Source organism: Protopterus annectens, chromosome 12.part0 (genome assembly GCF_019279795.1).
Source record: "Protopterus annectens isolate FY-2018-M chromosome 12.part0, PAN1.0, whole genome shotgun sequence".
Taxonomy (NCBI): Eukaryota; Metazoa; Chordata; order Ceratodontiformes; family Protopteridae; genus Protopterus; species Protopterus annectens.
The window spans coordinates 210703226-210715397 of record NC_056746.1 but is presented as its reverse complement, the minus strand read 5'-3'; the positions used below and the strand labels follow the sequence as shown (position 1 = coordinate 210715397).

General features: G+C 37.5%; 2 protein-coding genes across 2 annotated transcripts in view; one reads left to right on the top strand and one right to left on the bottom strand.

The window, feature by feature from the left end:
- LOC122816454 (cytochrome P450 3A9-like) overlaps window positions 1-12172 on the top strand; it is a 473820-nt gene that overhangs the window by 383335 nt on the left and 78313 nt on the right. The gene's annotated exons all lie outside the window — the stretch shown is intronic.
- Window positions 2530-12172, bottom strand: part of LOC122816453 (uromodulin-like) — a 559619-nt gene continuing 549976 nt past the window's right edge. Inside the window, exon 16 of the mRNA XM_044089260.1 lies at window positions 2530-9812. Within this exon, the coding sequence (XP_043945195.1) occupies window positions 9751-9812 (62 nt within the window). The 3' untranslated portion in view covers window positions 2530-9750. The remainder of the gene's footprint in view (window positions 9813-12172) is intronic.

The following is a 12172-nucleotide window of genomic DNA, read 5'->3' as shown; positions in this document are numbered from 1 at the left end:
TTTCTATTCACTCATTTCTCTACTACTTCCTTCGAGGTGCGTTACCCGTTTTCTAACTTTTTCACAGATGCATTACTCTGCCTTTTTTCCCTGAATTACACTGCCATGTGGCATGTGGGTCTAGGACAAGTGCTCATGTGTTAGTAGTTTGCAACGCATTTACTCATTATCACTTGGATGAAAAAGCGAGTGCTTAAACTCCCACTAACCTGATCTCCCATAATTACTTAGCCCTCCCAACACCCAACCCTATAAAACTGTATAGCCGTACCAGAGCCTTAACTCTAACCCTAAAACTTCTACATAGTTTATAACCTGAGTCCTCACTTCCTTACCCTAAAACTCCATCCATCCCTCCTCCCTAAAACCTAAATTCCATGATCTTTTCCTAACCCTAAAATTCCAACCAACTCTCTAAACCTAAGACTCCCTTCCTGCTTCCTAACCCTAAAACTCCTCACCCACTCTCTAACCCGAAAGCTCCATTCCTGCTTCCTAAACCCTAATCCCTTTCCTGATCACATCCCTAACCTACATCCGCACCCCTTCCCACTCCCTCCCCAGCTGCTTGCCTGAATTTGTATTCATATTCAAGCTCGAGCAATGGCCTACATGAGCTGCATGAAACTTAAGCCACCAGATACAGTTAACACTGGTCTTCCTGCCTTAGCTGTTTTTAGTTGTATTGTCTGTATATCTTCCATTGCCCCTTGATGACTGAAGTGACCTAGAAGAACATTTTCCCTTCATATACTTTACAGATGTGTGCCCATCTTGCCAAACAACCTGAAAATGACCTTGCAACCTTGCTTTATCCGTTTCTCTCAGTTACTATTTTCCCCCTGTCACCGCGTACATTTCTTCATTACATCAGGTCTCAGTGTCCTAATGGATAAAGTATTGGCCTCCGAAGCCAGGGATTGTGTGTTCAAGTCCCAGCTGAAGTGATAAAACCTCAGGTGGAAGGGTTTGGCATAATCGTTAAGGTCTTTACCTCACAGATGTAAGGCACAAGGTTTGATTCTGACCACTGGTTATTTGCTAGCCTTGCAACAGTCTATACACTGATAGCTTAGTATTAACCAATGAACCTGTTCTTTACTACTCCTCTTCCTCCATCTTTTTAGAATGTCTCTTTCATGAAATGTATCTTGGACCATTTCACTTTGATTTTTCCTGCAACCATTTTAGTTTTTTTTTCTGACCACCTCAGATCCCGACCTGAATTAATTTAGCTTGTACAGTCCTTTCCAGTTTTCAGAGCCTTTTTAACTATATGAACTACTTAGCATAATGTTGTGTATATATTTCATGTTTGAGCCCACCTCTGTATGGGCGCCCAAACAAAATTAATAAATAATATTTCCTGATAAGCTTTTGTTGCAGCTGTGGTATGTCTCCATCCAATAGGCTTTAGGCATTTTCTGAGTACATGTAATGTTCAAGCAGTTCCTTGCTATTGTTTTCCTTTTCTTGTCTAGGAATCTGCTATCAGATGCTCCTTGCTATTAACTTTAGTCACACCGCAAACAAATGGGCTGCCCATTTGCTTATTGTTTTCTGAAGACCCTATGTCCTTGTGAAACTGTTCAATGGCTAAACCGCCAATGGGAATTCTACTAAATTAAAAGGGCTGTGTCTTCAGATACACATATTTTCTCTGAAGCCCAGCGATAGATGGAGGCAGAGTAAACATAATCAACATTTAAAAATACTGAGTTTGTTATGGTTTAGTTAGCTGCTGCGGAATACTGCAATTTCCTCAGCCCCACACCATACACCAGCCGCATCCAAATGATCTCTAAAATCCTCCATGCATGATGCACGTTTGCCAGAGGTCTTTGAGATGCCCTGTGTATGCAGTCTGTCTATGGTCTAATCCAGGTTTCTGAACCGAGTCAGAGTCTGTCCTCCCCCCACTAACAAGGCTTAGTGCACAAGTCCCATGTATAGAAATGCACACTCAGTGCACAAGTCCCATGTATAGAAATGCACACTCAGTGCACAAGTCCCATGTATAGAATTGCACACTCAATGCACAAGTCCCATGAATAGAAATGCACACTCAATGCACAAGTCCCACGTATAGAAATGCACACTCATTGCACAAGTCCCATGTATAGAAATGCACACTCAGTGCACAAGTCCCATGTATAGAAATGCACACTCAGTGCACAAGTCCCATGTATAGAATTGCACACTCAATGCACAAGTCCCATGTATAGAATTGCACACTATATCTATGAATATGGTGGCCTGACTGATGCATTCCCACTAGCTGGCTTGATGACAATGGAAGAGTCATTCTGAAGTACACATAGTGCTTTTCATTTGGGCTTTATGGTCTGATATATACTTTATTTATTTATTTTTATTGATTCATTAGTTTACTTAAACCTGGTTAACAAAAAGGAATGTGCCTGGAAAAAAAAAACACAATGAATTTGCAAAGGAGAGTAGCTGTTGTAAAAGGCATGGAATATTTATACCTTTTTCCTCCCCTTCAGAAAACACGCTCATGCTTCTGGGTGATTTTTGATATTTATTAATTTATTTACATTTTACTTAGATTAGCGTAGCTAGGCTAAAGCCCATTTTCAGAGGGAACCCAAAAGCAGCAAGGTACAAAAGAATTTAAACAAACTGAAATATCATAAATGGTATAGAGAAGTAGAGACTTAGTGCATTGGCACATGAGAGACTACAAGACATCAAACATGATGAAAAGACAAACAGGAACCAGGATACAATCCACCACAAGTTTATTTAGTGCTTTTGTTTCAGTAAATGAGAAACTTCTTCAGAAAAAGTTTCTTATTTACTGAAACGAAAGCACTAAATAAACTTGTGGTGGATTGTATCCTGGTTCCTGTTTGTCTTTCCATCAGTTTGTGTGCATTTTTCAAGTGTTACAGTTGGCGAATACATTAAACATATAAAAATATAAAAATTCAGTCAACACAATTTCAAAATACAACACATATGCATACATTCAATGAAAGATTTAAGCAAAAATGAGAACTCATAACCTCCTGCCAGGAAAAAGACAAAGTAGTGAGGGAAAATGGAAAAAGGGTAATGGAAATATTAGGTTAATTAAATCATGAAAAATGTGTAGTGAAAGGTAGGGAAAGTATTAGTAAGGTTAGTAATCTTGATAGTGCAGTTAGGATGCAGTAAGGTAGTAGGTGAGAATTAACAGGGCAGTGCTTTAAATCCAGTAATACCCCACTTCATGGGTTTAGCAGGATTACAGATGTGCTCCCTGAGCATCTTCTTACTGTGCAATCTGAGATTATTCTCACTTTCAGGTACCGAGTTCCAGCAGTAAGGTAGAAGGGGCTTTGTCAGGTAACGAGTTCCAGCACTAAGGTAGAAGGGGCTTTGTCAGGTATCAATTTCCAGCACTAAGGTAGAAGGGGCTTTGTCAGGTATCGAGTTCCAGCACTAAGGTAGAAGGGGCTTTGTTGCTGATTATGAAGGAGGTTTTGAGCACATGTTGATCTTCGTCAGAGGACTGATGAGTTCTGTTTGTCTTTTATCATTTAGGAAAGAAGTTAAGAGTTGGGCATGTGTTGTTGTATAGTATTGTATAAGCAAAAAATACAAAGATTGAAGTTTAATTTGCTTGAGAAGGTCACTGAAAAAAAGCTTGTTGAAAATATTGCAGATGTGATTATCTGCTATGAGTTGTGCTGTAAATGCAATCATGTTATAGTAAGTGAATTTGAAATTATTACTGCCAAGAAGCCAAAAGTATTTTGTGTATGAATAGTAAGTCAGCTAAGGTAATCTCTGATGTAGCCAATAGTGTTGATTTAGAAGAGGCAGCCTGGAATTTTGTGTATTTCATGAACTATACAGTGTTGCTATGTTCCAAAAATGAAAATATTTTATTGATAGTTACATCTCAATATGTATATTGGAAGAAGATGACAAAGTTAGAAACAGTGTGGTCAATGATTTTGAGTAATTTCACTGGGTAAGTAGTGTTGATAGAGGACTGCATATGGTAAACAGTGGTATTAATATTAAGTTCACTACATAAAATTGTGAAATTGTCAGTGCGTTGAACCAGTTTAAGGATGTTAATTTATAGATACATACCCCTGATAAAGATTAAAAACAGTAGTGATTCAAGAAGCGATCTCTGTGGGACACCAATATTAGAAATGAATTAGTGGGAACTATAGTTATTCCATATTATGGTATGCTCTCCGTCCTGCAAGTTAGAAATTAAACAAATTTACCATATTAGAGAATCTTAGTTTTAAAAGTCTGTAACATAAAAGGTTTTGATTGTATAAAAAAGATTTGGAGAAATCTGTGAAAATGAAGTGGCAATTCTGTCCATGTCAGCTTCAGTTTCAGTGAAGTTTAGCATGTCAGCAAGTATTGTTTTTGTGCTATGATCTTTGCAGAAACTATGTTGTGACTCAATGATTTCAATATTGGTGAAGGAAGATAATTAGTTGAATGGTCATAACCTTTTCAAGAATATTGAAGCTTAGGATGAATATTGGTCTGTAGTTTTTGGACTTAGATTTTTCACTGTTTTTTGTAGTGAGACTCTTCTTTTTGGCTTCTGTTGATAAGCTGTGTTACTGTTCATACTATTTGGTGGGTGAAACATTTTTAGGAATGTTGGAGGGAGGTTGTCCATGAAAGGTAATCCACATGGTTTTATTTTATGCAGTAGTCTTCTTGAGTATCCAAAGGTAATAAACTTAAATGTGAATTTGGCAGATGTCGAGTTAGGTACTAACACATGATGAGTATCTGTCAATAATGGTTTGCAAAAGCAGCTACGGTACCTTTATAGTGTGCTAACTGAAGTGGGTTAGTGTCAATTTTTTTGTAGTTGAACATCAGTTTAATAGGAGTGCTCTAGAAGGCTGAAGGGTTGTTTCTGTTATTATTATGGAGTTACAGGAAGTATTTTTCTTTGGAAAGTCACAGTAGTTTTTGGCACTTATTTATATGTTATTTATAATGTAACAAATATTGGATGTTTCCAAACTTTTTGTATAATGTCCAGTTATATGGCCTTCATTAGTTTTCTTGTGGTGGTGTCTAATAACCTGAGTGATGTATTTTTCTTATGCCTCCTAATAGGTACACAATTGTCTATGTAGTTTGCACAGTAATACTGAAATGTTGAACAGCATGGCCAAGTTTATTGATATGATTTAAAAGTGATCACTTGATGGCACTTATTTCTACTGATTTCTCAAATTACCAACCAATAGCAATACTCTCACCTCTTACGAACATTCTTGAAAAATGTGTACATGCACAATTTATTGACTACTTAGAAAGCAATAAATTGCTTTCCAATACCAACAATGCTTTAGAGCCAAGTATAGCACCAGAACTGCTTTAATAAGTTTTACCAGCACAATCAATGAACTCAGAAGTAAGAGTCATCACATATCCTCCATCTTTCTTGATATGTCTAAGACATTTGATACAGTACTACTCAAAGAACTATCATCACTAAACCTCTCCCAGCTCTTTCTTGGTTTCTTACCTACTTAACAAGCAATCAAGTGGCAAAATGAATTTTCTACCCAACTAGCAGTCACAGCTGGAGTATCACAAGGCTCATTCATTGGCCCTCTACTTTTCACCATATTTACAAACAAACTTTGACAGCCACCCATCTTACCACAGTTGTACAATATGCAGATTCTACCTATATTTGCTCAGCTCCATCCATACCACAACTACTAGAATGAATCCAAACATCTCTCACAAAAATAGAAAACTCTGTCTTAGATTACCATCTGATACTCAACCCTAAAAAACAAAACTAATGCTATTCTCCAATATCAAAACACATCACCTCCTCACCCCTTTCACCATATGCTCCTCCAACAAAACCAAAATTGAACCTGTAGATCACACTAAACTCCTTGCAGTAACAATAGATAGCCTAAAATTTGATAAACCCATAGCACTATCCATCAAAAAGGTGCATATAAAGCTTGGAACACTATAAAACTAAGCCTTACCTTACTTGCAACACCCAAATCTCCATAGCCAGAAGCAACATCCTCTCCACCTTTCTTTACACCTCCCCGATCTTAACTAACTTCTGAAAATCTGAAGTAAACAAATTACTGTCATGTTACAATCAAATAGCTTAATTTGCTATGAGCAGACATACATATCTCATCACTGCTCTACCATTCGTGAACTAAACTGGATCAAACTAACTAATCTACTATCCCTGAGACAACTCACTATTGCCCATGTCATACGCCACAAACTAACAACTGCCCTGCACTCAACAATCTAATTCAGGAATACAATAACTCCAGAACACTGAGATCTTGTTACAAACTCATCCTAAAAGTCATTAAGATTAACAATGGCTTTGGGGACTCTCTGTTCTCTAACCAGATATCAAAAAAACTGGAATTCTGTTTCTCAACACATTTGAAACACCTCCAATACTTCCAATTTCAAGTTACTTCTTAGGGAACACTTAACAAACAACTGGCTATGCTCCTGCACTACACCAGGACGAGCCCTCAATACTTGATCTTTCTACACCGTCTTCTTCCACACTATCCCCCTCCTCTCCTAATCCACTCAATGCCTTCTTTGTCTGTTTTTCCTTTTCTGTCTCCCTCTTTCGTAGCCCTTGTATTTCTACTTTACTGTTTTTTCCACTTCTGTTTCCCTCTCCCTCCTATACTAGCCCAGGTATTTTCTGCTTTACTCATGTCTGAAGTACTTCCAAATGGACTGTTTAGTAAAATGTGTCTTTTCTTGGAAAAGTAACAATGTTATTTTTTTCACTAATAAAACTCTGTATTTAGTACAGACTTTTTGACGTTGACATATTCTCTGTATTTTGCTCCACTATGTAAATTTCCCTATGACTGCAAATTGTTTTTCCTTACCCCTGATCAAGACTTATTTCTCTGTTGTCAGTTAATAACTACTACTGTTAGTTAACAACTATTGCTATAAGTGTTTTTAGTTGTATTATAGTTGAGATTTTCTCCCCGGGCCTCCACTGAAAATGGCATCTTGCCCAGTAGGACTTTCCAAGTAAACAAATGTAAAATAAAATAAATAAATAAACTGGACAATTTCAGAAGCTACTTTGCTCCAGTTCCTCATCATGATGGTGCTTCCAGTGGTGTGGGGAGCTTTGTTTACTGTGTTGACTGAGATTATTGGGTACAATGCCACTTTAAGGTAGTTGTTGGGGTGTTTTGTGAGTATCCAGTGTATAGCAACTTGGAGCCTGTTCTGGGTTGTGTTCTAGTTGGGCTGTTAATAAACTGAGAAAAATATATGGATAATATGATATACTCAAGCTAGCTTGTGGGAACAAAAGAATGTTGAAATTATTGTAGAATAGATGGTTATATCTTAGTTACTGACTTCTGATGAAGGTAGAGGCAGCCTATATTAAGGTTTTTATTTTAGTCATGCAGAAAATGATTGACCCCGCCCCTTCAAGGGAAATGTGGTTTGGTCATGCGTAGTTTGGCAAGGATGTTTTTAACTAATATGAAGACTGTACCAGCCCTCCCTATAGTATGATCTTTTCTGAAAATATCAAAGTTAAGTATGAGTACAAAGCTTGGGATAGTGAAGGTCCGCCAGTATTCACACATGGCAAGTACGTCTGGTTGTATTGAAACCAGACTTGTAGGTGTTGGAGATTATTGCTCAAGCTTCCAATATTCATTTGAAAGATGTTTCTTGCCTTTATATTTTGAAGTTTGGTGATGGAGTCATGGTTAACAGGAGGGAAGTGGATACTGAACTCAAGCTAGCATGGAGCCAATCTGCCTGCACATGTGCAGAGTTGTGAGCCTTCAACAGAACGTCGAGAGCAGCAAGTGGCAGAAGAAAATATATAAATAAATACGAAGAGCAAGAAGAGGAATAGTAAGCAAAAACAAAACACTTAATAGGAGAAAGCGACGTAGAGACAAGATGGAGTAAAAGGCTTTGCCTGTAAGGAGTGCTGATAATATGTACTGAGTTATTATACTGAAGGGGAAGTAATAAAGTCAGCGGTAGTTTGTATGCACATACGAGAGAGAGAGTAGCAATAGCAAGACGTACTGAGGGAAGACTGGAGAGAAAGAAGTACGGTGGTCTGGCTGCTAAAATGTGAGAGTGTAGTGGCAGGATGGCTACAATGGGGAGAGTTGTTGTGGGTTTGGTAAACAACAGCTTCTACAACATTATATCAGCACACCTTACTTCATGGTCCCAAGCATATCGCTCAACTACCAAGATTTTTGCTTCATATTTTTGGTCTGTTCCACATAAAATTTGAGTTTTTTCTGGCAAATCACTCAGGATTGACATCATTAAATGATGACATACATTTGAATTTCAGACTTCATATCCTTCAGAAAATGCACAGTTAACACAAATCCTGTTATTCTATCAACTTTTTAAGTTTCTAAGAGCAATATTTAAAATCTGTGCCTATTTTTGGGCAATTTGTCCCCGCATTACTTTGGGATTCATTCAGATTTCTTGCCCTAAGAGGTTGAGAGGTATGGCACCAAGTATCGGTATAAGAAGAAGTTAAAGCAAACTTGTTCCACAGAACCAAGAAATTCCTATTATGTTTTGCTCCAAAGCTGTAATCATCAGTTATTGAAAGCTGTGGTTATGTTGTACCTCACCTGTAGAGGAATACTTTCACTATAAATGTTATTCTTGGTGTACTGCTAATTGTTTAGATGCATCAAAGACATTGCAAACATTGTAGGCTTTCTTTGATAAAAGTCATAAAGGAAGTAGAAGAAACTGTGAGTGGGTAATATGAAACAGTTAGGCAGAATGGCAAGTGATAACCAAATGAAGTTACCATGATTACCACGGTAATACAAAATATAGTTTCAATTAATAGTAATACTGAATGCTTAAAACTGCTATGCAGTGGTGAAATATACATTGTATAAGTCAGAATACAGTGTCAATTAATAGTAATACTGAATGCTTAAAACTGCTGTGCAGTGTTGAAATATGCATCATATAAATCAAAATACAGTGCCAATTAATAGTAATATTGAATAAGTTGGCATGTACCTCTCAAAGCATAAATAGCAGTTCAACTACCAAATCAGAAATATTAACATACAAGTCAAAGTCAGTTACATAATTCATAAGGTTAAAACCAAAATCTTTTGCAGATTGTAAAGATTTCTGCAGGAGACAAAGTCATGATTAAGATATTTAGAACACTTGGCTCATTCAATCAATTGTATTCTGTTCTGCCATACTTTTGAAGTGATTTTCTTTGTTTTGGTCTACCATGTCTGGTTCATTTCTTTAGTACGGTTTAATTTTAAGACAGGTGGAGGGAGAATTATTTCTCTTTAGAAATTCAGAATATGAAGCTAACCTCATTAACAGAAGTGGTAGATAAGTTTTGCAGAGTATTCTTAATGATGGATTTCGATATGTATGTCATATTTTTCTGTAGTTCTTGATATTTCCACTTAATCTGCTACAGTTCATATTTGTATATCTTTCAGATATCTTTCCTTTATGGCTTTAATGCGCTCCATGTTAATTTCTGCACTGTCCCGGTTTTTGATTTATAAATGTAGCTCCGCCATTAGCAACAGTGCAACTCGTAGTATTCAGAATTTTCTTGTGCTACAGAGTAGAGTCATTGTGGTTCCTTTTATAATCATTTTAAAAATTGCAAAGCATCTCTTGCAAATGAAAATCCAACAGTTATCAAGTGCACGAATTCTATTATAACAGTTGATGCAGTACCAGTGGTAAAACTAAATGCACCATACATGATTCCTTCCACCCTAAAAAAATAATAGCATGTAAAAAAGTAAGTATTCCAGAAATAATTCTTAGTTAATCAAGTCTCACTGGTTAACAGTTACTAGTATGTAAATTAATGTTACCAAATGACTAAACATATAGGAAAACAAAACTATTATACTCTGCATGCAATTTTATTATCCACAATACAGCTTCTAATATTGCCATCAAACAAAATCTGCTATGCATTATAAATACATTAAAGCATTATGTGTGCACTCCTTTGGTCATATGAATTAATATCTTTTAGGGTCACATGATTATAAGTGTTGTAACAGGGAAATGAGTTGTTTATTATCAAAGGGAAAACAGTTCAACACAGTCTGAGTTTTCCATCCTTTCAGTTACCTGGGACTAGTAATGGTCATGAAAGTAATATTTAATTCTGTAAATTGCATTTTTTTCACTGTTGTCAGACAATGTAAGCTTATATTCACTAAGTTGTTAAGACTACAGGAAGTTGATTCCTGTAGTTGCGCCACCGTAAAAATCTGTCTCTTTTTTTTCTAATGAGCTATGGATTTTTACTGGTTATAGTGCACATTGTCACAGAGGAATTCACCGAAGCCTGATAAGTGGTGTACTCAGTACCCCAGCTCTGTGACATAAAGGGATGATGCCCTAACTACAACGCAGAAGAAGCAAGCTTCACTAATGCTCTGAGCATTGAAAGATCCAAGTAGAAGAGAGTGGGAGGGAGCAGCTCACTCTGGTATAGTCATCCTGAGGAGAGGGAAATGGGGGTCTTAGGCAGTAAAATTACTCACAAGCAAGGTATGGTTCAAACTGCAACAATAGCAGCAGAACGGGGGGGGGGGCATGACTTGGCATTCCAAGCCAGTAAGAGTAACTCTCATAGACATGCATACAGGAACACACATATACAAAGGGAGGCATAAAACACCCACAGGGTGAAGAGGAGGTGGTTACATCAGCTACCAGGTGGTGAGTTTGAGACTTTTTTTTACAAAACTTCTGAAGGTTTCCTGCATGTTTGCTCCCAAAGAAGGTAGATCAATGGAGAACTAGCATAAAAGAGTGCATCATTCAGTGAAAAGAAATGAAAGTTCCCAGCCTGTTTAGTCTCTCTCCTCCAACCCACAGCATCTATCTTGTCTTTTCTTCTCCAGTTCTTACCTGGCATGAAGGGTTTGCTATCAACATTTCGGATGGCAGTTACATGAACTGGGAGTGCAGAAAGGCTATTTTCAAGTTCACGTAACACCGATCTGGAACTGTTCAAATCCACAACAGCAAATGCAAGTGTGCATTCGCTGTTGTGAGGTCAACATTTTGATTGGAGATTGCATTACAGTGGGGATCATTAAATTTACCCTTTTCCTCACTGTAGTGTGATCTCAGAGTTGGAATGTATAATTAGCAGGGGGGTGTGGGGATGCAGGGGGGGCTTGCCCCCCTGCAAAACATTTGAAGGAGATCCCCGGACATCAAGGTAAGTTGGGTAATGTCGATAATGTTGAATTTGAATTATCTACATTACTGGTTTCATTGTTTTAAGTGAACAAAGTTTTTATTTCCAACATTTTGTTTGAGTAAGTGATTACCTGAAGAACTATGTTTCAGCATTTTGATAGTAAACTGGCATGAAGAGCCTAGAGAGAGAGAGGGAAGGTAAGGGATGTGGATGGGAAGACAGAAATCTCCTACTGCAGTAGCTATACTCACAAATCTAGTGCTGTGGTAAGTATTCAAATATTTTGTATCTGATGCCACAGATTCAGGACAGGTAGGACGGAGTCCACAGCTGAGTCTCAAGTGGTGCCACATGGAAACATTTCTCTGAATCACACTGGCCCCAATTAAAGTTCTGAATTAGGAGGTTACACCTACTTTATAATGTTTGCCAAAAAGATACAAGGAAAACTAGGTTGCTACCTGCTGGACAAATGTCATCTAAGGACGTGTTATGGAATACTCCATGGATATTGGCACCAGGTTAGTGTAACTTACCTTAGGAAGAATGAGTTCTTCTTTACTGTACTTCTGCTAAGAGAAAATTAATCAAATGTTTAGCCACTTTTGAAAGGAATTATTTAAAATATCTCTTTCCCTCTCTGCCATTCATGAATACTACAAAGAGCTGGTTACCTGTGCAAATGGGTATTGTTCTGTCTGCATAAACTCTTAATTGCCTACATACAACTCAACTGAGCAGTACAATAGACATTTGCCTTTGTTGGAGTACTGAGCAAATAATACTGGTAGGCGTGATACCTGACTGAGGTTTATTTTGGTGGCTACATTTGGTATAAAAGAGGGATTTGTACAGAATAAACCCTGTAATTTTAAAAGGTAAGTGGAAGGGGGTAAATCAACAGGG